The sequence below is a fragment of the Podarcis liolepis genome, assembly GCF_965112155.1.
Source record: "Podarcis liolepis genome assembly, chromosome: 2".
Taxonomy (NCBI): domain Eukaryota; kingdom Metazoa; phylum Chordata; class Lepidosauria; order Squamata; family Lacertidae; genus Podarcis; species Podarcis liolepis.
Genome location: NC_139555.1, coordinates 128,712,141 through 128,738,928, shown reverse-complemented (window position 1 = coordinate 128,738,928; position 26,788 = coordinate 128,712,141). Strand labels below are relative to the sequence as shown.

Genomic DNA, 26,788 nt, shown 5'->3' with positions numbered 1-26,788 from the left:
AAATCTCTGGAATCTCTGGAACGTTTTCCAGTTCCTCTCCCACAAGCAGGGCTGTATAGTTGCTTAGTCATTTCTCTCTTCATGCAGCCGCCCCAGTTTCAAGGTCAATGGTTGTCTCCCCGATAGAAAGAGACGTCCTCCTACTTATAGTTTAAAACTAAAACTAAACAACTAAAAACTAAGGTTAAAAATTAATAGGCTTCTATACTCATTAAAACAATCTTTAAAAGATAAATCAGAGAGCTCACACTCACGCTGACTAAGTGCCGTTCGCCATCTTGCAACTAAAAATAGTTAGATGTGGGGCCTCTCTATAGTTTTCACTGCCTTGGTTGGCTGGTATTTACTGACATATTGCTTGGCTTTTATCTGGAATGGATTTTGTTCTGGCTCAATCCTGGAATCCACTCCATCTCCAAGGTCAGTCATCTCTTTGGTCAATCAAATGCAAACAGAAGCAAAAACAACAAGCCTGACTGAATGTTCCTTGTTTTTAAAAGCAAAGTTATTCCAAAAAGAAAAAGACAACACACAGAGGCCCCATCTGCATTCAAACTGCAAAGCAGGATCAGTGAGTTTTCTGACATTGGCAGGGCATTCAGATCACAGAACTGGTTTTAGACCTTTTGAGCTGTGGTGACTGGGGAGCTGTGACCTATTCCTGGCTCAAATTGCCTGCAATGACAAAGGAGCAGGTAGACAGGTGGAGGAACCCGAAAAGGTGCTGCCCTTCTCCATCTCCATCCGCCTGCCTGCCTCCCCCCACCCCCTAACTGAGCAAGCCCCAATTCCTCTCCGGCTCCATCCATCCAGGTCCCCATCTCCCCTCCCCTGGGACTCACCAGATCTCTCGGAGGTCCCTGGGAGGGAACGCTCAGAGGTTGAGAGGAGTGATGCAGAAGACAACCTGACCAGGTCAACCGTCCATCTTCCCCCTTCCATCCTTGCTATGTTTGCAGGATCTGTCTCTTTCATCCTTCCTGAGGAGTTGAGGAGCCAAAACAAGCTAGAGGGTCCTGGGAGAGAGGAAGAAGCAAAGGGAGCCTCAGAGGCCCTGCAGGGATTTTCTGGCTGGAGGGGAAGCCTCCCAATATGTTGGGGGCCCCACCCACAGCAAAATCCCTGCTTTATCTCATTTCTGGCCAGAGAACTTTCCCTCTTCACCCTCCATCCCTCCATGTTCCCATCTCCCCTCCCCTGGAACTCACCAGATCTCTCGGAGGTCCCTGGGAGGGAACGCTCAGAGGTTGTGGGGAGAGATGCAGGAGACAACCTGACCAGGTCAACCGTCCATCTTCCCCCTTCCATCCTCACTAGGGTTGCAGAATCTGTCGCTTTCATCCTTCCTGAGGAGTCAAGGAGCCAAAAGAAGCTGCAGGGTCCTGGGAGAGAGGAAGAAGGAAAGGGAGCCTCAGACGCCCTGCAGGGATTTTCCTGCCCTAGATATTCTCCTGCCCCTGGAGAAGCACAAATGGGGCGGCCCCTTCCCAAGAGAAGCCCCATTTCTATACCTCTCCAGTGGTAGAGAGTTGGATGTGGTCAAAAATGAGATGGCAAGAATAAATATTGACATCCTGGGCATCAGTGAACTAAAATGGACAGGGATGGGCGAATTCAGTTCAGATGACCATCATATCTACTACTGTGGGCAAGAATCCCGTAAAAGAAATGAAGTGGCCCTCATAGTCAAGAAAAGAGTGGCAAAAGCTGTACTGGGATGAAAACTCAAAAATGATAGAATGATCTTGATACGAATCCAAGGCAGACCTACAAGAAATAGAATACAGATTTCCAAAGAATAGCAAGGAGAGACAAGAGGGCCTTCTTAAACGAGCAATGCAAAGAAATAGAGGAAAACAATAGAATGGGAGAAAACCAGAGATCTGTTCAAGAAAATTGGAGATATGAAAGGAACATTTTGTACAAAGATTGCCATAATAAAGGACCAAAGTGGTAAGGACCTAACAGAAGCAGAAGACATCAAGAAGAGGGGGCAAGAATAAACAGAGGAGGAGGAGGAGGAGGAGGAGGAGAAGAAGATATCCCGCTTTATCATTACCCGATGGAGTCTCAAAACGGCTCACATTCTCCTTTCCCTTCCTCCCCCACAACAAACACTCTGTGAGGTGAGTGGGGCTGAGAGACTTCAGAGAAGTGTGACTGGCCCAAGGTCACCCAGCAGCTGCAGGTGGAGGAGTGGAGACGCGAACCCGGTTCCCCAGATTACGAGTCTACCACTCTTAACCACTACCCCACACTGGCTCTCCAGAGGAATTATACCAGGAAGATGGAGGGCACAAGGAGAAGGGGACAACAGAGGATGAGATGGTGGGACAGTGTTCTTGAGTTTGGCATGAGTCAGCATGAGTTTGGCCAAACTGCGGGAGGAAATAAAACACCACCTAACAGGGTGGATCCAGTATCACCAAATAAATGAGGTCTTCAAAGCTGACAAGAAAAAGGGTTTTGCAATTTCAGTATTGGATAAAGATTTACTACAAAACAAAACAAAAGTAATTTGTAAAATCTATGGAATCTTATTGGAGTGGGAGGATATGGATGAACAGGTAAAGGCGGTAATGATCAAATTGGCTATGGATTTAGGGAAACCTATTCAAGTAACATCATGGGGGAAATTATGGAAGGGGAGTTGGAATTTTACGGCTTGTGAGGCAATAACAGAAAATTTGATAAAGATGTTTTAAATAAGGAAATATTTCTTTATGCCACAGTGGCAGTGAGAACATTTATTGCCAATTAATTGCCAAAAAATGGGAAAACGAAATAATTCTGACAAAAAAAAGCTCTCTTTGGAGGAGGGTCCCTGGCACTCGGGGAGAGACCATAAATGTTGTAACTACTCCGGGTCAACGCTATTTTTCTCCTTAATTCCTCATGAAGTTTCCTAATACCAGTTATACCATATGCCTTCTACCATTTTCTAAAATTCTATGATTATCCCTGTTGTGTTTTATTTAATGGAAATTGATACTGGTTTCCTAGGTGAAGCTTTTTCCACATTCTAAACAGTCCCCTATAGAAAATATTTCATGGAAAATTAGATTCACCAACAGAATGAAGCCAGACAAATGTAGAAAGGGAAAAAGAAAATTAGACAGGATGTACCTCCACGTCCCCAAGATCTCTGAAGCCTACATTGAAGAAGGCCTGGGCAGCTCAGAGCAGCCTACTCATGGTTTGAAAAGGCAGGACTGGTGGAAGAATATTCCCAGACAGAACAGGAGATGCATCTCCTATGGAGAGTTGTGGGTGTGTTAACATCTCAGGTGCTGCAGGTGGCGCTATGGGGCTCCCTCAAAATAGAGGAGGTTTGTCCTTCAGAGATCTGTATGGAATTTCAAAACTGATCTCATGATCCAGCAGGGAGCCTTACCAGAGAGGCCACGATCCCAGGATTCTCCTCCTTGACTTCCTTCTGCAGAGCTCTCTGGTCAGGATCCAGCAAAGCCCAGTCCTCCTCTGTGAAAGGAACAGCTATGTCTTCAAAGCACACTGGACCCTAAGGGAAACAGGGGGAATAAAGATGATATTATTCTACACATTGCTCTGTTCTTTTCTGTAACAATTTTGTTGTGTATTTAAATGATGGGTACAGTGGTACCTCGGGTTACAGACGCTTCAGCTTACAGACTCCACTAACCCAGAAATAGTACCTCGGGTTAAGAACTTTGCTTCAGGATTAGAACAGAAATCGCACGGCGGTGGTAGCGGAGGCCCCATTTTCTAAAGTGGTACCTCAGGTTAAGATCAGTTTCAGGTTAAAAATGGATCTCCAGAATAAATTAAGTTCTTAACCCGAGGTACCACTGTATTAATCTTTGTGTAAGCGGGGGAATTCACATAATAATAATAATATTATTATCTATGCGGCACTCATCTTCATGGAAATCTTTGCAAGCATTCCCATTTTCCGGATGGAAGGACCTCCTCTCTCTTCATCTGGTGGGGTGGACCCTCCCCCTGCCCTCAAGCCAACTTCAAGGGGCACCAGGAGGGGGTGGGGAGGGGAAGCCCCATTGTGCATTGTGAGGGGAGGGAATGGTTGGTTGGTTGGCATCCGTCTGTCTTAGGGGACCATGGAAGAGTGTTTGGGGGAGAGACATGTGTTGTTGCATCTGGGACACAGGAAGTGGCCTGGAGATGCTGACGGGCTTTTCTTCTCCCTGTGCTCCCCCCACGTGGGAATGTTCCCCTCTGTCTACATCCCCAGTTCCCAAAGGTGGCTTTTCTCCAAACCTGAAGGGGGTTTCTTTGCCTTCCCAGTTCTCCTTGACCCAAATCCCCCTCCCCACAAGGTTCTCTGGATCCCTGTTCATATCATGCTTGGTCTCCCCCCACCACGCACGACCTGAGCAGGGACCCCCACGCCCCTCCCTGCCCCCCTGGGACCCCCTTCTCCCCATTGCACCCTCAGGGGGAGGAGAGAGGAGACTCACCCGAGTCCAGGAGGGGCTTTTGCAAAAGAGAGAGAAGAAAGCAGGGAGGGAGGGGGGAGGGAGGATCTCCACTCCCCCTTCACTTCCCGCCCTCTCTAGGACTCCAGCTCTCCTCCTCTTAACCCTTGCCAAGCCGAGTCCTCCCCTCCCTCTCCCTGCCCTCACTTTTCCTGCTCTAGGGGCTGCCCCCCTTCCCTCCCTCTGCCCCAAGGAGCCCACACCCCACCAGACTAACTGCAAGGGAGACGGGGGGGGGTCCATGGGGGGGTTGCCTTGGCTCTCCCCCTCCCCCAACATCCCAAGGAAAGGCTGGGAGGGAGAAGAGGCGAAGGGCTGCCTAGTGGCGGGAGGTGCCTTGGGCTCAGAAATGGCTCCCTCCAGACACCCCCCCCCCAGAAACACCCTCCAGCTCAGGGGGGGGGGAGAGAGAGGGAGGGGGGCTTCCCAGCCAGGAGACCCCTCCCCCCTCCCCCAAATACGGGTTTTTCTGCTTCTGGAGCCGCTTCTCACCCCAGGAAAAGGGACGGAGGAGGGAGGAAGGAAACGCACAGGCCACCCGGGGTGGGGCAGGAGGGGGGCGCATGAAAAAGGAAGGGGTAGAGCAGGATGGGGGAGAGAGGGAAGCAGACTCCGGTTCAGAGCCAGAGGGAGCCCGGCCTTCCTTTCCCCGCGTCTCCTGCCTGAAACCCAGAACCTCCTGGAGTCAGGAGACCCATTTCCCGCCCCAGAGCCGGGCTGGACCAATCAGAGGCCTCTCCGTTGGGCAGCTGGCCAATCCCCTTTCAGATTCCCCGGGGCCTCCTCCTCCTCTCCTTCGCCCGCTTTCCTGAGGGAGTTTTCCCTCCTCTGAGTTTCCCTCATGGCTGCTCCCCTTCCCAGCTTCTCCTTCATTTCTCCTTCCTTCTCTTCCTCTTCCTCTCCCCCCATTATTTGGGGGCAGCTGGATTCCCCCCATGGCCAGGCAGGCCCAGGAGGAGCCCAGGAGGCGGCAGGGCCAGGAGGAGAAGGGGTTTCCCGCCCTTTTCCGAAAGAGGAGGGGATGCCATTTTGTTTTTCCCAGAGACGCCATGGCTCCCCTGTGGGCCTCGGGGGTCCCACGCTCTCGGGGTCTCTCCTCCCGGCACCTTTGGCCCTCAGCTGCCTCCCTGCCATGATGGCTTGGCCTCCGCAGGGCAGCCTCTCTCCCCGCCATGTGGGCCCCACAAAGGATGCCAGGCAAGCGGCCTTGGGGGATCTGCCAAAGGTCCAGGAGGGAAAGGCCCTCTCTGTCTCAGAGGCCCAAGGAGCAGAAGAATAACAGTAGTAGTAGTAGTAGTAGTAGTAGTAGTAGTAAGGGCTTTATTCCCTCTGAGGTGGAGGGTTCCCTCAGGGGACTTTAACCCCCAGACGAGAATCCTTGGTCACCCCAAGAGTCAGCGCCAGGAGAAGGGCTCCACCTGCAGGAATAGGGGAAAGGGGGGCTCTGGAGGCAGTGGGGGGACTCTAGGTAACTGGCTGAACTGGGGTCCTCCCAGTCCAGCCCAGACAAGAAAGAGAGGGAGCTCTCAGAAGAGGAAGCCATTGCGGAGAAGACCCGGACTTGGCTGTTCTCTGCTGAGGGTCTCCTGCCTTTCTTCCAAGGCTTCCTGGAGGTGCCATGGCCAGAGGAAGACACAGCCCCCCCCCCGAAGGGCCCTGGGGAGCAAGCAGAGTCTGCCTCAGTTTCCTTCCCCAAGGCCTTGGGGGAACCTTGGGGTGCGGAAGGAGGAACAGCAGCTAAACGGCAGTGTGACGCGGCAGCTAAAAAAGCCAATGCAATTCTGGGCTGCATCAATAGTATAGCATCTAGATCAAGGGAAGTAATAGTGCCACTGTATTCTGCTCTGGTCAGACCTCACCTGGAGTACTGTGTCTAGTTCTGGGCACCACAGTTCAAGAAGGACACTGACAAACTGGAACGTGTCCAGAGGAGGGCAACCAGAATGGTCAAAGGCCTGGAAACGATGCCTTATGAGGAACGGCTAAGGGAGCTGGGCATGTTTAGCCTGGAGAAGAGGAGGTTAAGGGGTGATATGATAGCCATGTTCAAATATATAAAAGGATGTCACATAGAGGAGGGAGAAAGGTTGTTTTCTGCTGCTCCAGAGAAGCGGACACAGAGCAATGGATCCAAACTACAAGAAAGAAGATTCCACCTAAACATTAGGAAGAACTTCCTGACAGTAAGAGCTGTTCGACAGTGGAATTTGCTGCCAAGGAGTGTGGTGGAGTCTCCTTCTTTGGAGGTCTTTAAGCAGAGGCTTGACAACCATATGTCAGGAGTGCTCTGATGGTGTTTCCTGCTTGGCAGGGGGTTGGACTCGATGGCCCTTGTGGTCTCTTCCAACTCTATGATTCTATACCCCTGCCAAAAAACCCAAAGATAGTCTGAATGATTTTTGCCCTGTGGCATTGACACCCATTATAATGAAATGTTTTGAAAAAGGCAGAGATCCACGGAGGATGCTGTGGCAATGGCTTTACATGCTGTCCTGACTCATTTGGAGAAGAAAGGGAACTATACGAGATTGTTATTTGTAGACTTTAGTTCTGTATTTAATACTATTCTTCCGCATACATTGGTGCCCAAACTATTAGACCTGGGACTTCCACCATGTTTGTGCAGGTGGATATTAAATTTTCTATCAAACCGTTCCCAACGGGTCAGGATGGGTTCCCACGTCTCTGCGGATCTCATGAACTCCGGAAACGGTGAACAACACAAGCTATGATCTCGTTTGAGGAAAGGGAATTAAGATGCCTGCTTCCCCATCCCCAGTGGATTAAAATGTCCAAAGATTAGGAAAAGAAGAAAGAAGAGGAAGCAGGATTGGATGAACATTATAGGAGACCATAATTTTGGATTGCGACTTGGCTGAGATTTGTTGGAACAGTTTTTCAAAGGCTTTATAGAAACTGGACCTAGAAGCTGGAGAAATACTAATTTGGATTATTAGACGATCATTATAAGTCATATTGCACTGTCTGAGTTGGTTAAGATTTGAAAGCTGGGCTAGGGAGGGAGATGAAGGGGAAGTGTCATCTTGGTGAAGAGGAGAAGAAGAAGAATTTGGATTTGATATCCCGCTTTATCACTACCTGAAGCGGCTAACATTCTCCTTTCCCTTCCTCCCCCACAACAAACACTCTGTGAGGTGAGTGGGGCTGAGAGACTTCAGAGAAGCTGCACCCAGCAGCTGCATGTGGAGGAACAGAGACGAGCACCCGGTTCCCCAGATTACGAATCTACCGCTCTTAACCACTACACCACTGTATGCTAAATACAGCTGGGTTTATTCTGGAGTACAAATTATGAATAATTGTTGCTACAGATGATTTTCAGATGGAGATGGGAGTTTTCTTTTCGGTGCCTGCCCTGTGGAACACCCTTCCAGCAGATGCCAAAGAAAAAACAACTACCAGACTTTAAGAAGACATCTGAAGGCAGCCCTGTTTAGGGAAGCTTTTAATATTTGATGGATTACTGTATTTTAATATTTTGTTGGCAGCTGCCCAGAGTGACTGGGGAAACCCAGCCAGATGGGAAGGGTATCAATAAATCATCATCATCATCTATTTTTTGTATTTTATATTAAGATTCCTTTATTTTGAATTTAGGAGGACACACATAGGAAGAGGACAGTTGGAGGTGCAAGGGACCTGCAAGGAACGCAGGGAAGGAAGGATCTCTCAGGGTGGGATACGGGGAGAAGAGGGGGTAACGGAAGGGGAGAAGTGGGGGAACCTGTCTTTCAATGCGTTGATGAATGATATGATATATATGATACAAATGGCATAAACAGTATTTTTAGTTTATATCCCCCCTTTCTCTTTTCTATACAATTGTATTTTGTAAGGATTGTTTAATATTTTTTGTTTTATTTCTCTTTTTTGGTTTCCCCTCTGTATAAATTCTTTGATGGCAAGTGAGATGGGAGCTATGAGTGAAGCTCTTTCCACCTTCCAAGCACTGATAGGGCTTCTCCCCTGTATGAGTTCTTTGATGCAAAGTGAGCTTTGTCCCCTCCCTGAAGCTCTTCCCGCATTCGAAGCACTGATAGGGTTTCTCTCCTGTATGAGTTCTTTGATGGGAAGTGAGATTCTGCCTGAGACTGAAGCTCTTTCCACATTCCAGACAATGATAGGGTTTGTCCCCGGTATGAATTCTTTGATGGGAAGTGAGACTGGTGCTTTTATTAAAGCTCTTTCCACATTCCAATCACTGATAGGGTTTCTCCCCTGTATGAATTCTTTGATGGGAAGTGAGATTGGCGCTTTGACTGAAGCTCTTCCCACATTCCAAGCACTGATAGGGTTTCTCCCCTGTATGAATTCTTTGATGAGAAGTGAGATCACCACTCACACGAAAGCTCTTTCCACATTCCAAGCACTGATAGGGTTTCTCCCCTGTATGAATTCTTTGATGGGAAGTGAGAGAGTCACTCCGACTGAAGGTCTTTCCACATTCCAAGCACTGATAGGGTTTCTCCCCTGTATGAATTCTTTGATGGGAAGTGAGATCACCACTCAGACGAAAGCTCTTTCCACATTCGAAGCACTGATAGGGTTTCTCCCCTGTATGAATTCTTTGATGGGAAGTGAGATCACCACTCACACGAAAGCTCTTTCCACATTCCAAGCACTGATAGGGTTTCTCCCCTGTATGAATTCTTTGGTGGGAAGTGAGTTCACCACTCACACGAAAGCTCTTTCCACATTCCAAGCACTGATAGGGTTTCTCCCCTGTATGAATTCTTTGATGGGAAGTGAGATTGCCCCTCCGACTGAAGCTTTTCCCACATTCAAAGCACTGATAGGGTTTCTCTCCTGTATGAATTCTTCGATGGGAAGTGAGTTCACCACTCACATGAAAGCTCTTTCCACATTCCAAGCACTGATAGGGTTTTTCACCTGTATGAATTCTTTGATGGGAAGTGAGACTGTCCTTCCACCTGAAGCTTTTTCCACATTCCAAGCACTGATAGGGTTTCTCCCCTTTATGAGTTCTTTGATGCAAAGTGAGCTTGGCCCCCACCCTGAAGCTCTTCCCGCATTCGAAGCACTGATAGGGTTTTTCTCCTGTATGAATTCTGCGATGGGAAGTGAGATTGTTCCTGAGACTGAAGCTCTTTCCACATTCCAGACAATGATAGGGTTTCTCCCCGGTATGAATTCTGTGATGGGAAGTGAGATGGGAGCTATTAGTGAAGCTCTTTCCACATTCCATGCACTGATAGGGTTTTTCTCCTGTATGAGTTCTTTCATGCAAAGTAAGGCTGGTCCGCATTCTGAAGCTCTTCCCGCATTCGAAGCACTGATAGGGTTTTTCTCCTGTATGAATTCTGTGATGGGAAGTGAGATTGTTCCTGAGACTGAAGCTCTTCCCACATTCCAAGCACTGATAGGGTTTCTCCCCTGTATGAGTTCTTTGATGGGAAGTGAGATGTTGCCTGAGACTGAAGCTCTTCCCACATTCCAAGCACTGATAGGGTTTCTCTCCTGTATGTATTCTTTGATGGGAAGTGAGATTGCCCCTCCGACTGAAGCTCTTTCCACATTCCAAGCACTGATAGGGTTTCTCCCCGGTATGAATTCTTTGGTGGAAAGTGAGATTCCGGCGGTTACTGAAGCTCTTTCCACATTCTCTGCACTGATACAATTTCTCCCTGCTCTGTCCTCTTTTGTGTGCAGTGAGGCTATCCCTCTGAACGAAGCTCTTTCTTTGACGGCAGTTGTCCTGGGAGCTCTGACGGATGTTCTCTCCACACTCTGAATGTTTATAAGACTTCTCCGCTATGTGGATTCTGTTGTGCTCCCCCTTGTTCTTCCCTTCCAGTTCATCTCCATCTGCAATGAAGAGAGAAGCGAATTAGAGCCTCAGGAAGAAATTAGAGCCTCCAGATCATTGAACCAAGTTAATTAATGCTTGTGATAGAGGAAGAACTAAAAATAGTTAGATGTGGGGCCTCTCTATAGTTTTCACTGCCTTTGTTGGCCAGTATTTACTGACATATTGCTTGGCTTTTATCTGGAATGGATTTTGTTCTTGCTCAATCCTGGAATCCACTCCATCTCCAAGGTCACTCATCTCTTTGGTCAATCAAATGCAAACAGAAGCAAAAACAACACGCCTGACTGAATTTACATCAACTTCCCTTAAAACTCAGAAGCCGGCATTTAAGAAGGCCTGGGTGGTTCAGACAAGCCTGGTCACTGTTTTAAAAGGCATGACTAGACGCAGAACATTTAGAGAGGAAACAGTTGATATCCCTCCATTCTGGGTTCACGGTGGGGGATATTAGAATCCCAGATGCTGTTGGTCTCCAGCCAAAGAGTTGAAGTTCATCACATACAGGTATATATGGAACGTCCACGTCTCGTCTGTGAAACAAACAGCAACATCTTCACCTGAACACTCCCCATCAACTGCTGCCTCAATCTAGTCGGTCTAAATTTAAATTTATACGTAAATCACTTTCTTCACTTTGAACTCCCCTCCCATGTCCATGAGGAGACCAACTCTTTATTTTTTCATTAGCAACAGAAGAGGAAAAGTGACTATAACTCAGACCTCTGGGTTAGCGTTATCGGTAATGGCGGAATTCCTCTGACAGGAGGAATTTGCTCTGTGGAAATTGGGTCTGGCCACCGCGGCGAAGGCGGAGACCCTTCAAAAATCACACGCGGGTGAAACCTGTGAACGTGGGATTCGGCGGGCACCTTTCGCGCCTCCCCTACTCGCGGGGAAACCGTTTTGGGGATCCGAAGCGAAGTGGGGTGAGTGGCGCGGTGCTTTGAATCGACTGCTTTTTTCATGGAGCGAAGCCGCACAGCCGTTGCCGGAGAGCACTGACTTTTTCCTGTGGAGAATCTGATCTAAAAGCAACTACCCGTGAGTAAAGTGAAGAATTGGACTTTTAAAAAAGTTTTGATTTGGTACCGCAACGGGGAGGCTCAAAACAGGAAGTCCACCTTCCCCTTTTGTAAATAGACCGAAGCAAAGAGGTTGCAAGCTAGAGTCTTGGAAAGCCTATTGTAAATGATTGAACTTCCAGCAGAAAAGGAAAAAATTTAAAACCCCCTTGGAAGCGGGAGAAAAGGGGGGAGGACTTGGACTGTATATATACCTGCGGGAGAGAGTGAAGGAAGTTATATACCACCGCTCATAACCTGGAAACGGACTGCTAAATAAGACTGTTGTGCATTGGAACGTTCATTGACTGAATAGAACGTGTGTTGACAGCTAGCAAAATAAGAGAGTTACATTGTTTTAACTGTCTCCGAGTTTTAAAAGGAGTAAAAGTAGCCAAAAACTGAAACTAACTTTTAACTGTGTTTTTAAAAAAGTGGCATTATGGATCAATACAAATAGCAACTGTTTCCCTCTAGAGGAAATTTTTGTAACTGCTACAAGAGCTAGATTAGGGACTTTCTAGCTGAAAAGATAAAAATTGTCTGACTGTGGGACTGACCTTGGATTTCTCCAGTGTTATGGCAGATGGGAAGGAAAAAATAGATTCGTCAATCCCAGAAAAAACAACAAGGTCTGGGAAGACTTGGCAACAAACTAGCAGAGCCTCAGCATCTGGCCCTTCTGTTTCCTCTGCGGCTGTACTAGCACATCCCAAACCAAGAGGAATGTCTTCAGAAGAGGCCTTAGCGCTTGCATTAAGTAAAATAAATGCTTCATTGGAACAGCTTAATAAGAAAGTGGATGCTGCAACTACCAAAATTGATCTTAATACAGAAACTTTAAATAACTTGGGACAAAAGGTGAATACTAATACAGAATCTATTGAGAAACTGATATAGGAATCTACTTTGATACGGCAGACCGCAGAGGAAGCCAAGGAAAAGGTAGCTGCTGTGGAAGGTAAAATTACACAACTGGAAAAAGAGAGCGTGCCAGTCCTACAGAGGCAACTTGAGGACCACAAGTTGACGCTTTCTATGATTGAGCTTAAGGAAAAACAGACGAATTTGAGGATCAGAGCTTTACCTGAACTGGAGAAGGATAGTTTGATAGATTTTTTCAAGCAGGAGATTGCGGATTTTTGGGACTTGGACTTGGGGCAGGAGGACTTTGAAATTGTGAGGGCCTTTAGACTAGGAAGATGAGGGAAGAAAGAGAAGAATAGAATAAGAGACTGTGTGATCACCCTCCGAACCAAAGAAGAGAGAGATAAAATTTTGGGCTGGCATTACCAGAAGTCTTTGGAAGTACTACAGTCAAGAGTGGAAATATTTAAAGACATCCCGAAACATCTTTTGGATCTTAGGTCCAATTACGGTGATTTGGTTGCCCTGCTGAGAAAAAACAAAATCATTTTTAGGTGGGAATTTCCCCAAGGTCTATCCTTCAGTTTCAAAGGAAGGAAAATAAAAATAAGATCAGTAGAAGACAAAGTAAAGTTTTTTAATAACTACGAAGAAGATCTGCAGAAGGGACTTGGAAAAGAGCCAAGAGCATCGGACAGAAGATCACCAGACAGAGGACTAGAACAAAAAGCATTGGACAGAAGATCACCAAAAAGAGGAATAGTGGACATAGCAACACTTTCCTTTGGACTGGACTGCCCAGTGAATGTGATACCAACACCACCAACAGAAGAAGAGCAAGCATTGGGTGCAGTTGGAGGAAAATCAGAGTAATCACATCATGGCATTGCAAGTATTAAGCTGGAATGTGAATGGACTGAATTCCCCGGAAAAAAGGAAGAGAGTTTTCCATTTATTGAAAAAGGAACAATTGGATTTGTCGACAAGAAACACATGTGATAAGGCTACATAGGAAGATATTGAGCAATAAAAGATTGGGCCACGAATTTATCTCGTCAGATAAAGTTAAAAAAAGAGGAGTAGTCCTATATGCAAAGGAGAGCCTATCACCGAAATTTTTATTTAAAGATGATCAAGGAAGATTTACTGCAATTGAAATCCAACCACAAGGAGAGAAATTTTTGATAGTAGGCATTTACGCACCAAATGAAGGAAAATCGGAATTTTTTAAGAAGCTACATGAGACTCTGATGGACTATATGGATTACAATATGATCTTGATGAGGGATATGAATGGAGTGGTGTCTACAAATATGGACAAGGCACAGAGACAGGTAGTTACCAAAGATGGTAGACGACCAAAAACCTTTTTTGACATGACTGAAAATATGGATTTAGTTGATATCTGGAGAACGAAGAACCCTCTGGGAAGAGAGGGAACTTTCTTCTCTGAGTCCAAAATGACATGGACAAGAATTGACCAAATTTGGGTAATTAGAGGACTGGTTCCGAAGACCAGCAAAGTGGAAATTTGCCCCAAAACTTGTTCTGATCATAATGCTGTAAAGATGGAAATGAAATTGATGCCAATTGGTTCCTTCAGATGGAGGATGACTGATACTTTATTTAGGAATGAAGAAGTGACTAAGAAGGCCCAAAAAACTTTGAGAGACTATTTTGAGATAAAATATGAATACTACAGTGGAAAAAAGAGTGATCTGGGACGCAAGTAAAGCGGTTATGACAGGATTTTTGATACAACAAAATGCAATTAAGAGAACCCAAAATGAAAAAAAAAGATAAAATCCTGGAGAAAATAAAAGGAGAGAAGAAACTGAGAGCAAAACCAAAATCACAGGAGATCCTGAAAGAGATAGTTATATCAAGTACAATAGATGAAAATGATGAATCAGGAAATAGAATGGAAGATTAAACAAATGAGACAAAAGACATTTGAATCGGCAAATAAGTGTGGAAAACTGTTGGCTTGGCAATTGAAAAAAAGACAAAAACTTAACACTATTACAAATTTGGAAGTGGAAGGAAAGAATATATTGACCCAGTGGAGATCAGAAAGTGCTTCCAGAGGTACTTTAAACAACTATACACACAGGAGAAGCAGAAAGAAATGGACATTGATCAATTTCTGAAAATAAATGGACTACAGAAAATCTCTTAGGAAAATAAGTTAATGTTGAATTATAAAATAACGGATCAGGAAGTGGAAGGGGCCATACAGAATATGCAATTGGGTAAATCTCCAGGACCGGATGGTTTGACTTCAAGATACTACAGATCTTTGAAAGAATGGTTAATACAACCATTGAAGGAAGTCTGTAATGAAATATTGGAAGGGAAAAGGGCACTAGAGTCGTGGAAAGAAGCCTACATTACACTTATACCGAAAACAGAGACTGAAAAGACACAACTTAAGAATTACCGCCCCATATCGCTGCTTAATGTGGATTACAAAATTTCTGCAGATATTTTGGCTAAGAGATTAAAAAGGTTCTTGCAGAAGAAATCCACAAAGATCAAGCGGGCTTTCTCCCGGGCAGACATTTGTCTGACAACACGAGGAACATAATTAATATTTTAGAAAAATTACCAAGTGAATATTAACACTAAAGCAGTTCTGATATTTGTGGACGTGGAGAAAGCCTTTGATAATATTTTTTGGAGTTTTATGAAGAAGAATTTACAGGGGATGGGGGTAGGTCAAGGTTTTGAAAATGGTATTAGTGCAAATTATTCTGAACAAAAGGCAAAATTAATTGTGAACAATGTAGTGATAGAAGAATTTAAGATTGAGAAAGGAACACGGCAAGGTTGCCCAATCTCTCCATTACTATTTATATCGGTCCTGGAGGTTCTGCTAAATATGATTAGAAAGGACCAATTGGTTAAAGGTATACAAGTGGGAGCTAAACAGTACAAACTGAAAGCCTTTGCTGACGATTTGGTATTGACTTTACAGGAGCCAGAATCTAGCACCAAAAGGGTATTGGAATTGATTCAAGAATTTGGTCAGGTAGCAGGTTTTAAGTTGAATAAGATGAAAACTAAGGTTTTAGAGAAAAATCTAACTGTGATTGAGAGAGAGAAGTTTCAGAAGGAGCCAGGATTAACATTGATTAAGAAAGTGAAATATCTAGGGGTAAACATGACTGCCAAGAATGTGAATCTATTTAAGGATAACTATGAAAAATGTTGGATTGAAGTGAAAAAGGATTTAGAAATATGGTCAAATTTGAAGTTATCATTGTTAGGTCGAATTGCAGTGATAAAAATGAATGTATTGCCAAGGATGCTGTTTTTGTTTCAAACATTACAAATTCTAGACAAAATGGACTGTTTCAAGAGGTGGCAGAGAGATATTTCTAGATTTGTCTGGCAGGGCAAGAAGCCTCGAATAAAATTTAAGAAATTAACTGATGCTAAAGAAAGAGGCGGATTTGCCCTGCCAGACCTTAAACTTTATTATGAATCAGCTGCATTTTGCTGGCTGAAAAATGGCTGCTTCTTGAAAACACTGATGTGCTGGATTTGGAAGGTTTTAACAATGTATTTGGTTGGCATGCATATTTGTGGTATGACAAGGTTAAAGCACACAAAGCGTTTAAAAACCATATTGTTAGAAAAGCACTGTTTAATGTTTGGATGAGATACAAGGATTTGTTAGAAAATAAAACCCCAAGATGGCTGTCACCAATGGAAGCGAAGGCTCAGAAAAAACTCAATATGGAGGCCAAATGGCCGAAATATTGGGAAATTTTGGAACAAGATGGAGATAGACTGAAATTGCAGAGTTTTGAGAAATTAAAAAACAAAGTGCGAGACTGGCTTCATTATTATCAGATAATGGAGGCATATAATTTGGACAAGAAAATTGGCTTCCAGGTGGAAAAAATCAAAATTAGAAACAGAACTATTAGAACCCAAAACTAAGATTTTGTCAAAGATGTATAACTTGCTGTTGAAATGGAATACTCAGGATGAAACGGTGAAATCTGCTATGATTAAATGGGCACAAGATGTTGGACATAACATAATGATGGCTGACTGGGAACAGTTATGGACCACAGGTATGAAGTTTACGGCATGCAATGCCTTAAGAGAGAATATTATGAAAATGATATACAGGTGGTACATGACCCCAGTCAAGCTTGCAAAAATCTATCATTTGCCCGATAATAAATGTTGGAAATGTAAAGAAACTGAAGGTACATTCTTTCACCTTTGGTGGACATGTCCAAGGATTAAGGCTTTCTGGGAGATGATATATAATGAATTGAAAAAGGTATTTAAATATACCTTCTTGAAGAAACCAGAGGCCTTTCTCCTGGGCATAGTCGGCCAACTGGTGTTAAAGAAGGATAGAACTTTCTTTATGTATGCTTCAACAGCAGCGAGAATACTTATTGCAAAGTATTGGAAGACACAAGACCTACCCACTCTGGAAGAATGGCAGATGAAGGTGATGGACTACATGGAATTGGCGGAAATGACTGGCAGAATCCGAGACCAGGGAGAAGAGTCGGTGGAAGAAGATTGGAAGAAATTTAAAGACTATTTACAGAAATATTGTAAAATTTATGAATATTAGAATGATGTTGGAATGAAGCTAGGTGGTTTAAGTAGAAATGCTATAAAGGTGTATGTAAAAAAGGATTGATAAGAGATGAAAATTTAAATAAGAAGTTATTCCAAAAAGAAAAAGACAACACACAGAGGCCCCATCTGCATTCAAACTGCAAAGCAGGATCAGTGAGTTGTCTGACACTGGCAGGGCATTCAGATCACAGAACTGGTTTTAGACCTTTTGAGCTGTGGTGGCCGGGGAGCTGTGATCTATTCCTAGCTCAAATTGTCTGCAGATGACAAAAGGAGCAGGCAGGCAGGCAGGTGGGGGAGCCCAAAAAGGTGCTCCCCTTCTCCATCTCCATCCGCCTGCCTGCCTCCCCCCACCCCCAAGCTGAACAAGCCCCAATTCCTCTCTGGCTCCATCCATCCAGGTCCCCATCTCCACTCCCCTGAGACTCACCAGATCTTTTGGAGGTCCTTGGGAGGGAACACTCAGAGGTTGAGAGGAGGGATGCAGGAGACAGCCGGACCAGGTCAACTGTCCATCTTCCCCCTTCCATCCTTGCTAGGTTTGCAGGATCCGTCTCTTTCATCCTTCCTGAGGAGTCAAGGAGCCAAAACAAGCTGGAGGGTCCTGGGAGAGAGGAAGAAGCAAAGGGAGCCTCAGAGGCCCTGCAGGGATTCTTCTGCCCCTGGAGAAGCACAAATGGGGCGGCCCCTTCCCAACAGAAGCCCCATTTCTATACCTCTCCAGTGGTTCCAAAAAATCAGGTAGGCTACTTGCATGGCAATAAAGAAAAAATAAGAAGAGAGAGTAATAGAGAAATGAAAAATAATTGAAGATCCTAAAGAAATATGCAAAGAAAAATTAAATTACTATAGGAAGTTTTTCCGTGCAAAAGAAGAAGACCAAGAGGAAATGGAAAGATACATAGCACAAAATGGACTCCCACCAATAGCAGATTGGAAAATAGAACAACTAAATGTACCAACAGCGATGATGGAGGTGCAGCATTTTATAAGAAGTTAGAAGATATATTATCAGAACCAATGAAACAGTACTAAACGGAATTTTAAAAGAAGGAAGAATACCAAAATCATGGGAAGAAGCATATATCACACTGATACCCAAACAAGGAGCAGATCCAACACTAATCAAAAATGATAGACCTATATCATTGTTCAATAATGATTATAAAATATATTGAATGAAATAATACACAGAGATCAGGCTGACGTTTTACCAGGCAGACACATGCACAATAAAATGAGAAACATAATTGATATTTTAGAATATTTAGAAGCAAAATCAGATAAAAAAGCCATTTTGTTGCTGATAGACATGGCGAAGGTCTTCGACAACATCTCTTGGAGCTTCATTGTCAGGGAACTGCCATCAGTGCTGGAGGGAGAGAGCAAAAGCCAGAGGGATTCCAGAGAGCGTCCAGGGATCGGGAGAAGCAGCCCATCTTCTGGGGAAGAGAATCAGCGTAGCACCAGTGGAGAAGGGGGGCAGATGGGGGAAGCGGCAAGGCGGTCCCATGACTCCTTGCCGGGGACCAGCGGGGAGAGTAGGGGTCCTCCGTTGCCCACGCCCTCCTTGCGCAGAGAGAGTAGGAGGAGACTAGGCGTCAAAGAGCTTCTTTGCTGGAAGAAGTTTAAGAAACGCCCACTGACAGATTCTGCCAGCGATTGAGTCAGCCACGGGTGAGTGGCTGTCCGGACAGAAAAGGTTCACTTAGGCAACCCAGCCAGGTGTTTGCACCCAGCCAGGGAGATAAGCACCGGCTTACGCACGAGCAACCCCTAGAACCATTACAGCAATCCGTCAGTCCCTGACATTGCTTGTGCGCAGCCCCGGAGAGGCCGCACGATGAGCCAAACAGGGCCGGATGGAGAGACAGAGCAAGAAGCCATGGGGTGAGGTCTGGTCGAGAGGAACCAAGACCTGGAGGCACATGTCGCTACCCTGTCAGCGCGGCTGGAGGAGAGGCGGGCTCAGGATGCACAGGTCAGAGCCACCCCGATAGGGAGGAAGGTCCCAAGACTACAATGCTTTCCAAACGGAAATTCAATACGCTTTGGAATTGCAGAAAAATGACTTTGCTGATGACGGGGAGAGGGTGGCTTACATTGTTGGACATCTGCAGGATGGATCAGGCCCTTAATGGCAACGGGGAACGATGCATTGAAAAATCTTAAGAAATTCTACCAGGGACAGAAAGGAAGACCATGGAGGGTTTGAGGAAAAGGAAGGGCTACTGTACTATAAGGGGGCACTGTATGTACCAGGGGAGACTTTGAGGGGGAAGGTACTTACGACAGCTCCATGACAACCCAACAGCACAAGACCATGCTACTTGTCACCAGTGGCGTAGCGTGGGGGGGTACAGGGGGGGCCGGCCGCACCGGGCACAACATCTGGGGGTTAGGGTTAGGGGGCGCAAATCCATGGGTTAGGGGGCGCAAATTACTTGCCTTGCCCTTGGTGCTGACAACCCACGCTACACCACTGCTTGTCACCAGGCAGTTCTGGTGGCCAAAGGTGAGGGAAGACGTACGAGAATATGTACGAGGGTGCGACCAATGCCAGAGGGCAAAGGGGGAAAGGACTGCTCCCGCGGGGCTACTGGAACCCTTACCTACACTGGAAAGGCCCTGGGAGGTGGTGTCCATTGATTTTATGACAGATCTGCCCAAGTCAAGGGGAAAGACAGCGGTCATGGTAGTGGTCGATCTACTGACTAAAATGTGCCATTTCGTAGCTTGCTCGCATGCAGCAACAGCAGAGGAGACAGCCAGGCTGTTTGTGGACCACATTTTTAGACTGCATGGGGCCCCATTGAGGGTAATCTTGGATCGCGGGAAACAATTTACCTCCTGGTTCTGGCAGAGACTCATAAGCTTGCTACAGGTCGAGGTGAGCTTCTCGACGGCGAGGCACCCAGAAACCAATGGACAAGCCGAAAGAGCGAACGGTATACTCCAGCAGTACCTACGCTGCTATGTCAGCGAAAGGCAGAACGATTGGGTAGAGAAATTAGCTTTGGCTGAATTTGCGTACAATAATGTCGAACACGTGTCCATGGGAATGAGCCCTTTCACGGCCAATTACGGGTGCCACCCCAGGGCCTTCCCGGGGTGGGGGGAGGAAGGATGGAGTGTACCTGCGGCTGAGCAATTTGTGGAGGAAATGGAGGCCTTACACCAGCAACTCAGGCTGAACTTGGAGCGGGCCAAGGAAGTTTACAAGAGGCAGGCAGACAGGCACCGTCGGGAGGGGGAGGCCATACGGGTGGGAGACCGGGTGTGGTTGTCATCCCAAGGGTTGCCCCTAAAGGGGGAGTGCAAGAAGTTGCAGCCTAGGCGGCTGGGGCCTTTTGAGGTAATACAGCAGGTTAACCCAGTGGCATTTAAACTCAAGTTGCCTGACAGCATGAAGATACACCCGGTGTTCCATAGGTCCCTACTTTCGCCTTACAGGGAGGGGCGGGAATTCCCGGGACGAGAGGGAGGGGTTACCACCCACCCGCGGGTAGAGGAGAGGGAACACTGCAACGAAGCTACGGAAATACTCGATTCAAGGTGGTGAGGTCGCCAGGTAGAGTACTTAGTAGCCTGGGAGGGGGAACCTAGGTCTGAAAACACCTAGGTCTCTGCAGAATCAATCACTGACGGGTATCTGGTGGAAGAGTTTCATGGTTTGTTCCCGAGTAAGCCCAAACCATTAGCTAGATTCTGGGAGGAAGAATTTGGACCCACAGACGACGAAGGGGACTACACTGTGGGGTTTCCTGCCTCCGAAGAGGAGGGAGGGGAGGTGTCTGAGGGAGAAGAATCAGACTGGGAAGTTCAACCAGCGGGAAGAGATCCGGGCGGATGGGAGGCTGGTTTTGAATCCTCAGAAGAGGATGACAGTTCTTTCAGGGGATTCCCCACATCATCGGTCAAGGAGAGAGAGGAGGATGTATCGGAAGATCGCGCCAGGGGTGGGGGGTGGGGTCCTGAGGAGGAGGTGGATGTCAGGGAACTGCCATCAGTGCCGGAGGGAGAGAGCAAAAGCCAGAGGGATTCCAGAGAGCGTCCAGGGATGGGAGAAGCAGCCCATCTTCTGGGGAAGAGAATCAGCGTAGCACCAGTGGAGAAGGGGGGCAGATGGGGATTCCGCGCAGAAGGCTTCCGCGCAGGGAGAGTAGGAGGAGACTGGGCGTCAAAGAGCTTCTTTGCTGGAAGAAGTTTAAGAAACGCCCACTGACGGATTCTGCCAGTGATTGAGTCAGCCACGGGTACTAAATCGTGAAATAAGAGAAGTAAAATAAGTAAGGGGACCAGGCAAGGCTGCCCCCTTTCGCCTCTACTTTTTATTAGGGTACTAGAATTCTTAGCAATGACAACAAGGAGTGACCAAGGCATAAAAGGTCTAACAAGGGGGAAGAAGTCGCACAAGATGAAGGCCTTTGCAGACAATGTAATTCTAACTTCTGAAAATCTGGAGGAAAGCATACCAGAAATAATAGGGAAAATCCTTGAATTTGGAAGTGGCAGGATTTAAATTAAATAAAAATAAGACTAGTATGCTAGCAAAAAATATGTCAACACAGGAAAAAGAAGGACTAAAGAAAATATCAGGATTGGAAACAGTAAATAAAACTAAGTATTTGGAAATCTGGCTGACAAATGAAAACACCAATCTATTTAAAGACAATTATATTAAAACATGGAAAGAAATCAATTTTGAATCATATAATAAGAAAATTGATATATAGAGTATAGGAAAAACATAAAGTGGTCTTAGAACCTAAAACCCCCTGGTGGATTTCACCTCAAGGAGCAATAACTGGGGGAAAGAAAAATATGGAATTGAATTGGGCCACTTTCACTGCCTTGTTGTGACGAAGGGGCTTGAATAACTCAGGGACGCTATGAGCTAAGCTGTGCAGGGCCACCCAAGACGGACAGGTCATAGTGGAGAGTTTAGACCAAACGTGATCCACCTGGAGGAAGAACCGGCAAGCCACTCCAGTATCCCTGCCAAGAAAACTCCATGGACAAAGGCAACAGGCATATAAAAGTTATGACGCTGGAAGATGAGCCCCTCAGGTTGGAAGGTGTCCAACATGCTACTGAGGAAGAGCGGAGGACAAGGACAAGTAGATTCAGAGCTGATGAAACGGCTGGGCCAAAGCTGAAAGTTAAGTTGGATGTGGTGACAATGAGATGGCAAGAATAAATATTGACATCCTGGGCATCAGTGATCTAAAATGGACAGGGATGGGCGAATTTAGTTCAGATGACCATCATAACTACTACTGTGGGGAAGAATCCCGTAAAAGAAATGGAGTGGCCCTCGTAGTCAAGAAAAGAGTGGCAAAAGCTGTACTGGGATGCAATCTGAAAAATGATAGAATGATCGTGATACGAATCCAAGGCAGACCTACAAGAAATAGAATACAGATTTCCAAAGAATAGCAAGGAGAGACAAGAGGGCCTTCTTAAACAAGCAATGCAAAGAAATAGAGGAAAACAATAGAATGGGGGAAAACAGAGATCTCATCAATAAAATTGGAGATATGAAAGGAACATTTTGTACAAAGATTACCATAATAAAGGACCAAAGTGGTAAGGACCTAACAGAAGCAGAAGACATCAAGAAGAGGGGGCAAGAATACACAGAGGAATTATACCAGAAAGATATGGATGTCTCGCAAACCCCAGGTAGTGTGGTTGCTGACCTTGAGCCAGACATCCTGGAGAGTGAAGTCAAATGGGCCTTAGAAAGCACTGCAAATAACAAGGCCAGTGGAAGTGATGATATTCCAGCTGAACTATTTAAAACTTTAAAAGAGGATGCTGTTAAGGTGCTACACTCAATATGCCAGCAAGTTTGGAAAACTCAGCAGGGGCCAGAGGATTGGAGAAGATCAGTCTACATCCCAATCCCAAAGAAGGGCAGTGCCAAAGAATGCTCCAACTTCCGCACAATTGCACTCATTTCACACGCTAGCAAGGTTATGCTTAAAATTCTACAAGGCAGGCTCAAGCAGTATGTGGACCGAGAACTCTCAGAAGTGCGAGCTGGATTTAGAAGAGGCAGAGGAACCAGAAACCAAATTGCAAAAATGCGCTGGATTATGGAGAAAGCTAGAGAGTTCCAGAAAGACATCTACTTCTGCTTCATTGACTTCGCAAAAGCCTTTGACTGTGTCAACCACAGCAAACCATGGCAAGTTCTTAAAGAGATGGGAGTGCCTGATCATCTCATCTGTCTCCTGAGACATCTCTATGTGGGACAAGAGGCTACAGTTAGAACTGGATATGGAACAACTGATTGGTTCAAAATTGGGAAAGGAGTACGACAAGGCTGTATTTTGTCTCCCTGCTTATTTAACTTATACGCAAATGAGATCATCATGCGAAAAGCTGGGCTGGATGAATCCCTAGCCGGAATTAAGATTGCCAGAAGAAATATCAACAACCTCAGATATGCAGATAACACAACTTTGATGGCAGAAAGTGAGGAGGAATTAAAGAACCTTTTATTGAGGGTGAAAGAGGAGAGCACAAAATATGGTCTGAAGCTCAACATCAAAAAAACGAAAATCATGGCCACTGGACCTCCTGGCAAATAGAAGGGGAAGAAATGGAGGCAGTGAGAGATTTTACCTTCTTGGGCTCCATGATCACTGTAGATGGTGACAGCAGTCACAAAATTAAAAGACGCCTGCTTCTTGGGAGAAAAGCAATGACAAACCTAGACAGCATCTTAAAAAGTAGAGACATCACCTTGCCATGAAAAGTCCGTATAATTAAAGCTATGGTTTTCCCAGTAGTGATGTATGGAAGTGAGAGCTGGACCATCAAGAAGGCTGATCGCCGAAGAATGGATGCTTTCAAATTCTGGTGCTGGAGGAGACTCTTGGGAGTCCCATGGACTGCAAGAAGATCAAACCTCTCCATTCTGAAGGAAATCAGCCCTGAGTGGTCACTGGAAGGACAGATCCTGAAGCTGAGGCTCCAAGACTTTGGCCACTTCATGAGAAGAGAAGACTCCCTGGAAAAGACCCTGATGTTGGGAAAGATGGAGGGCACAAGGAGAAGGGGACGACAGAGGACGAGATGGTGGGACAGTGTTCTTGAAGCTACAAACATGAGTCTGACCAAACTGAGGGAGGAAATAAAACACCACCTAACAGGGTGGATCCAGTATCACCAAATAAATGAGGTCTTCAAAGCTGACAAGAAAAAGGGTTTTGCAATTTCAGTATTGGATAAAGAATTATTACAAAACAAAATAAACATAATTTCTAAAATGTATGGAATCTTAGTGGAGTGGAAGGATATGGATGAACAGGTAAAGGCGGTAATGATCTAATTGGCTATGGATTTAGGGAAACCTATTCAATTAACATCATGGGAAAAATGATGGAAGGAGAGTTGGAATTTTACGGCTTGTGAGGCAGTAACAGAAAATTTGATAAAGATGTTTTATAGATGGTATTTAACACCAACCAAGATATGTAAAATGTATAAAAGAAAATCAAAATTACGTTGGAGGTGTAAGCAAGTAGAGGGGACACTTCTGCATATGGGGTGGCCATGTGATAAAATCAAGGGCTTCTGGGATACGGTGTATGAAGAACTAAAGAAAACATTTGAACAAAATTTTACCCCCCAAAACAGAAGACTTTTTATTGGGAATATTGGATGTAGATATACCAAAACAAACAAAAAAAAAGAAATATTTATTTACGCCACAGTGGCAGCAAGAACATTAATTGCCAAAAACTGGGGGAAATGAAATTATTCCGACAAAAAAAGCTCTCTTTGGAGGAGGGTCCCTGGCACTCGGGGAGAGACCACAAATTTTGTAACTACTCCGGGTCAACGCTATCTCTCCCCTTAATTCTTCATGAAGTTTCTAATACCAGTTATACCATTTGCCTTATACCATTTTCTAAAATTCTCTGATTATCCCCGCTGTGTTTTATTTAATGGAAATTGAGACTGGTTTCCTAGGTGAAGCTTTTTCCACATTCTAAACAGTCCCTTGCAGGAAACATTTCATGGAAAATTAGATTCACCACCTGAATGAAGCTCTTTCTACATTCCAAGCACTGATCTGGTTTCTGACCTGCATGAAGCTTTTCCCAAACACTCCCCTGTATGAAGTATCTCATGGGAATTGTGGGTGGAGCTGCGAAGGAAGCTTTTTCCACATTTCAAGCACTACTTTCTTCCCCCCGTTAGTTCTTTCATGTGAAGTGAGGCTCTCCTTCTGAAGGAAGAGCTTTCCTTGATGGGAAGTGGACTGGGAGCTCTGACTAAAGTTCTCTCCACACTCTGAATATTTATATGGTTTCTCCATTGTGAGGATTTTCTTATTGTCTCCATTCTTCTTCCTTTCCAATTCACCACCTACCACCTACAACCCATGGCAGTATTATTAATTAATTATTATAATAGCCTCAGGAATAGATAAGAGTCTGAAATGATTGAACAATGCAAATGACTGCTTGTGAAAGAGGAAGAAGGGAAGGGAGTTACTGCCTTTTTTGGCTGGTATTAGCTAACTTATTTATGGGAACTGGAGATTCGAAAAGCCTGGCTCTTTCCAGGGATGGATTTAATTTGGCTCAGTCATGGAATCCGCTCCATCTCCAAGCTCAGTCATTTCTTTGCTCAACCAAAAACAGAGAGATGCAGAAAGTGTAAAAGAGAATTAGACAGGATGTACCTCCACGTCCCTGAGATCTCTGAAGCCTACATGGAAGAAGGCCTGGGCAGCTCAGAGCAGCCTCATCCTGGTTGGAAAAGGCAGGACTGGTGGAAGAATATTCCCAGACAGAACAGGAGATGCATCTCCTATGGAGAGTTGTGGGTGTGTTAACATCTCAGGTGCTGCAGGCGGCGCTATGGGGCTCCCTCAAAATAGAGGAGGTTTGTCCTTCAGAGATCTGTATGGAATTTCAAAGCTGATCTTATGATCCAGCAGGGAGCCTTACCAGAGAGGCCACGATCCCAGGATTCTCCTCCTTGACTTCCTTCTGCAGAGCTCTCTGGTCAGGATCCAGCAAAGCCCAGTCCTCCTCTGTGAAAGGAACAGCTACGTCTTCAAAGCACACTGGACCCTAAGGGAAAAAGGGGGAATAAAGATGATCTTCTAAACATTGCTCTGTTCTTTTCTGAAACAATTTTGTTGTTTATTTAAATGATGAGTACAGTGGTACCTTGGGTTACAGATGCTTCAGGTTACAGACTCCACTAACCCAGACATAGTACCTCAGGTTAAGAACAGTTTCAGGTTAAAAATGGACCTCCAGAATAAATTAAGTTCTTAACCCGACGTACCACTGTATTAATCTTTGTGTAAATGGGGGAATTCCACAAAATAATATTTTATTATCTATGCGGCACTCATCTTCAAGTAAATCTTTGCAAGCATTCCCATTTTCCAGATGGAAGGACCTCCTCTCCCTTCATCTGGTGGGGTGGACCCTCCCCCTGCCCTCAAGCCAACTTCAAGGGGCACCAGGAGGGGGTGGGGAGGGAATGGTTGGCTGGGTGGCATCCGTCTGTCTTAGGGGACCATGGAAGAGTGTGTCTTTGGGAGTGAGATCTGGGGGAGAGACATGTGTTGTTGCATCTGGGACACAGGAAGTGGTCTGGAGATGCAGAGGGGCTTTTCCCCTCCCTGTGCTCCCCCCACGTGGGAGAATATATTCCCCTCTGGCTGCAGCCTCTGTTCCCAAAGGTGACTTTTCCCCAAACCTGAAGGGGGTTTCTTTGCCTTCCCAGTTCTCCTTGACCCAAATCTCCCTCCCCAAAAGGTTCTCTGGTTCCCTGTTCATATGCTTGGTCTCCCCCCCCCCAGGCATGATCTGAGCAGGGACCCCCATGCCCCCTCCCTGCCCCCCTGGGACCCCCTTCTCCCCATGGCACCCTCAGGGGGA

At 45.6% G+C, this 26,788-nt stretch overlaps 2 protein-coding genes and 1 long non-coding RNA gene across 4 annotated transcripts in view; 1 reads left to right on the top strand and 2 right to left on the bottom strand.

The window, feature by feature from the left end:
- LOC310702297 (uncharacterized protein) overlaps window positions 1-26,788 on the bottom strand; it is a 636,573-nt gene that overhangs the window by 79,353 nt on the left and 530,432 nt on the right. The window lies entirely within an intron of this gene.
- On the top strand, window positions 3,400-26,550 carry LOC310702307. Its single transcript, XR_014523443.1, has 3 exons — window positions 3,400-3,752; window positions 4,013-4,107; window positions 26,435-26,550. It is a non-coding gene; the product is annotated as an uncharacterized lncRNA (long non-coding RNA).
- LOC310702288 (uncharacterized protein) overlaps window positions 7,915-26,788 on the bottom strand; it is a 165,169-nt gene continuing 146,295 nt past the window's right edge. The window contains exons 2-4 of one of the 2 annotated variants that reach the window (XM_083493696.1): window positions 25,841-25,966; window positions 17,299-17,472; window positions 7,915-10,322 (exon numbers count right to left, since the gene is read on the bottom strand). In XM_083493696.1, coding sequence (XP_083349822.1) covers window positions 8,695-10,322; window positions 17,299-17,431 — 1,761 coding nt within the window. In that variant the 5' untranslated portion in view covers window positions 17,432-17,472; window positions 25,841-25,966 and the 3' untranslated portion in view covers window positions 7,915-8,694. The remainder of the gene's footprint in view (window positions 10,323-17,298; window positions 17,473-25,840; window positions 25,967-26,788) is intronic. The other variant, XM_083493694.1, reaches the window with a different exon arrangement.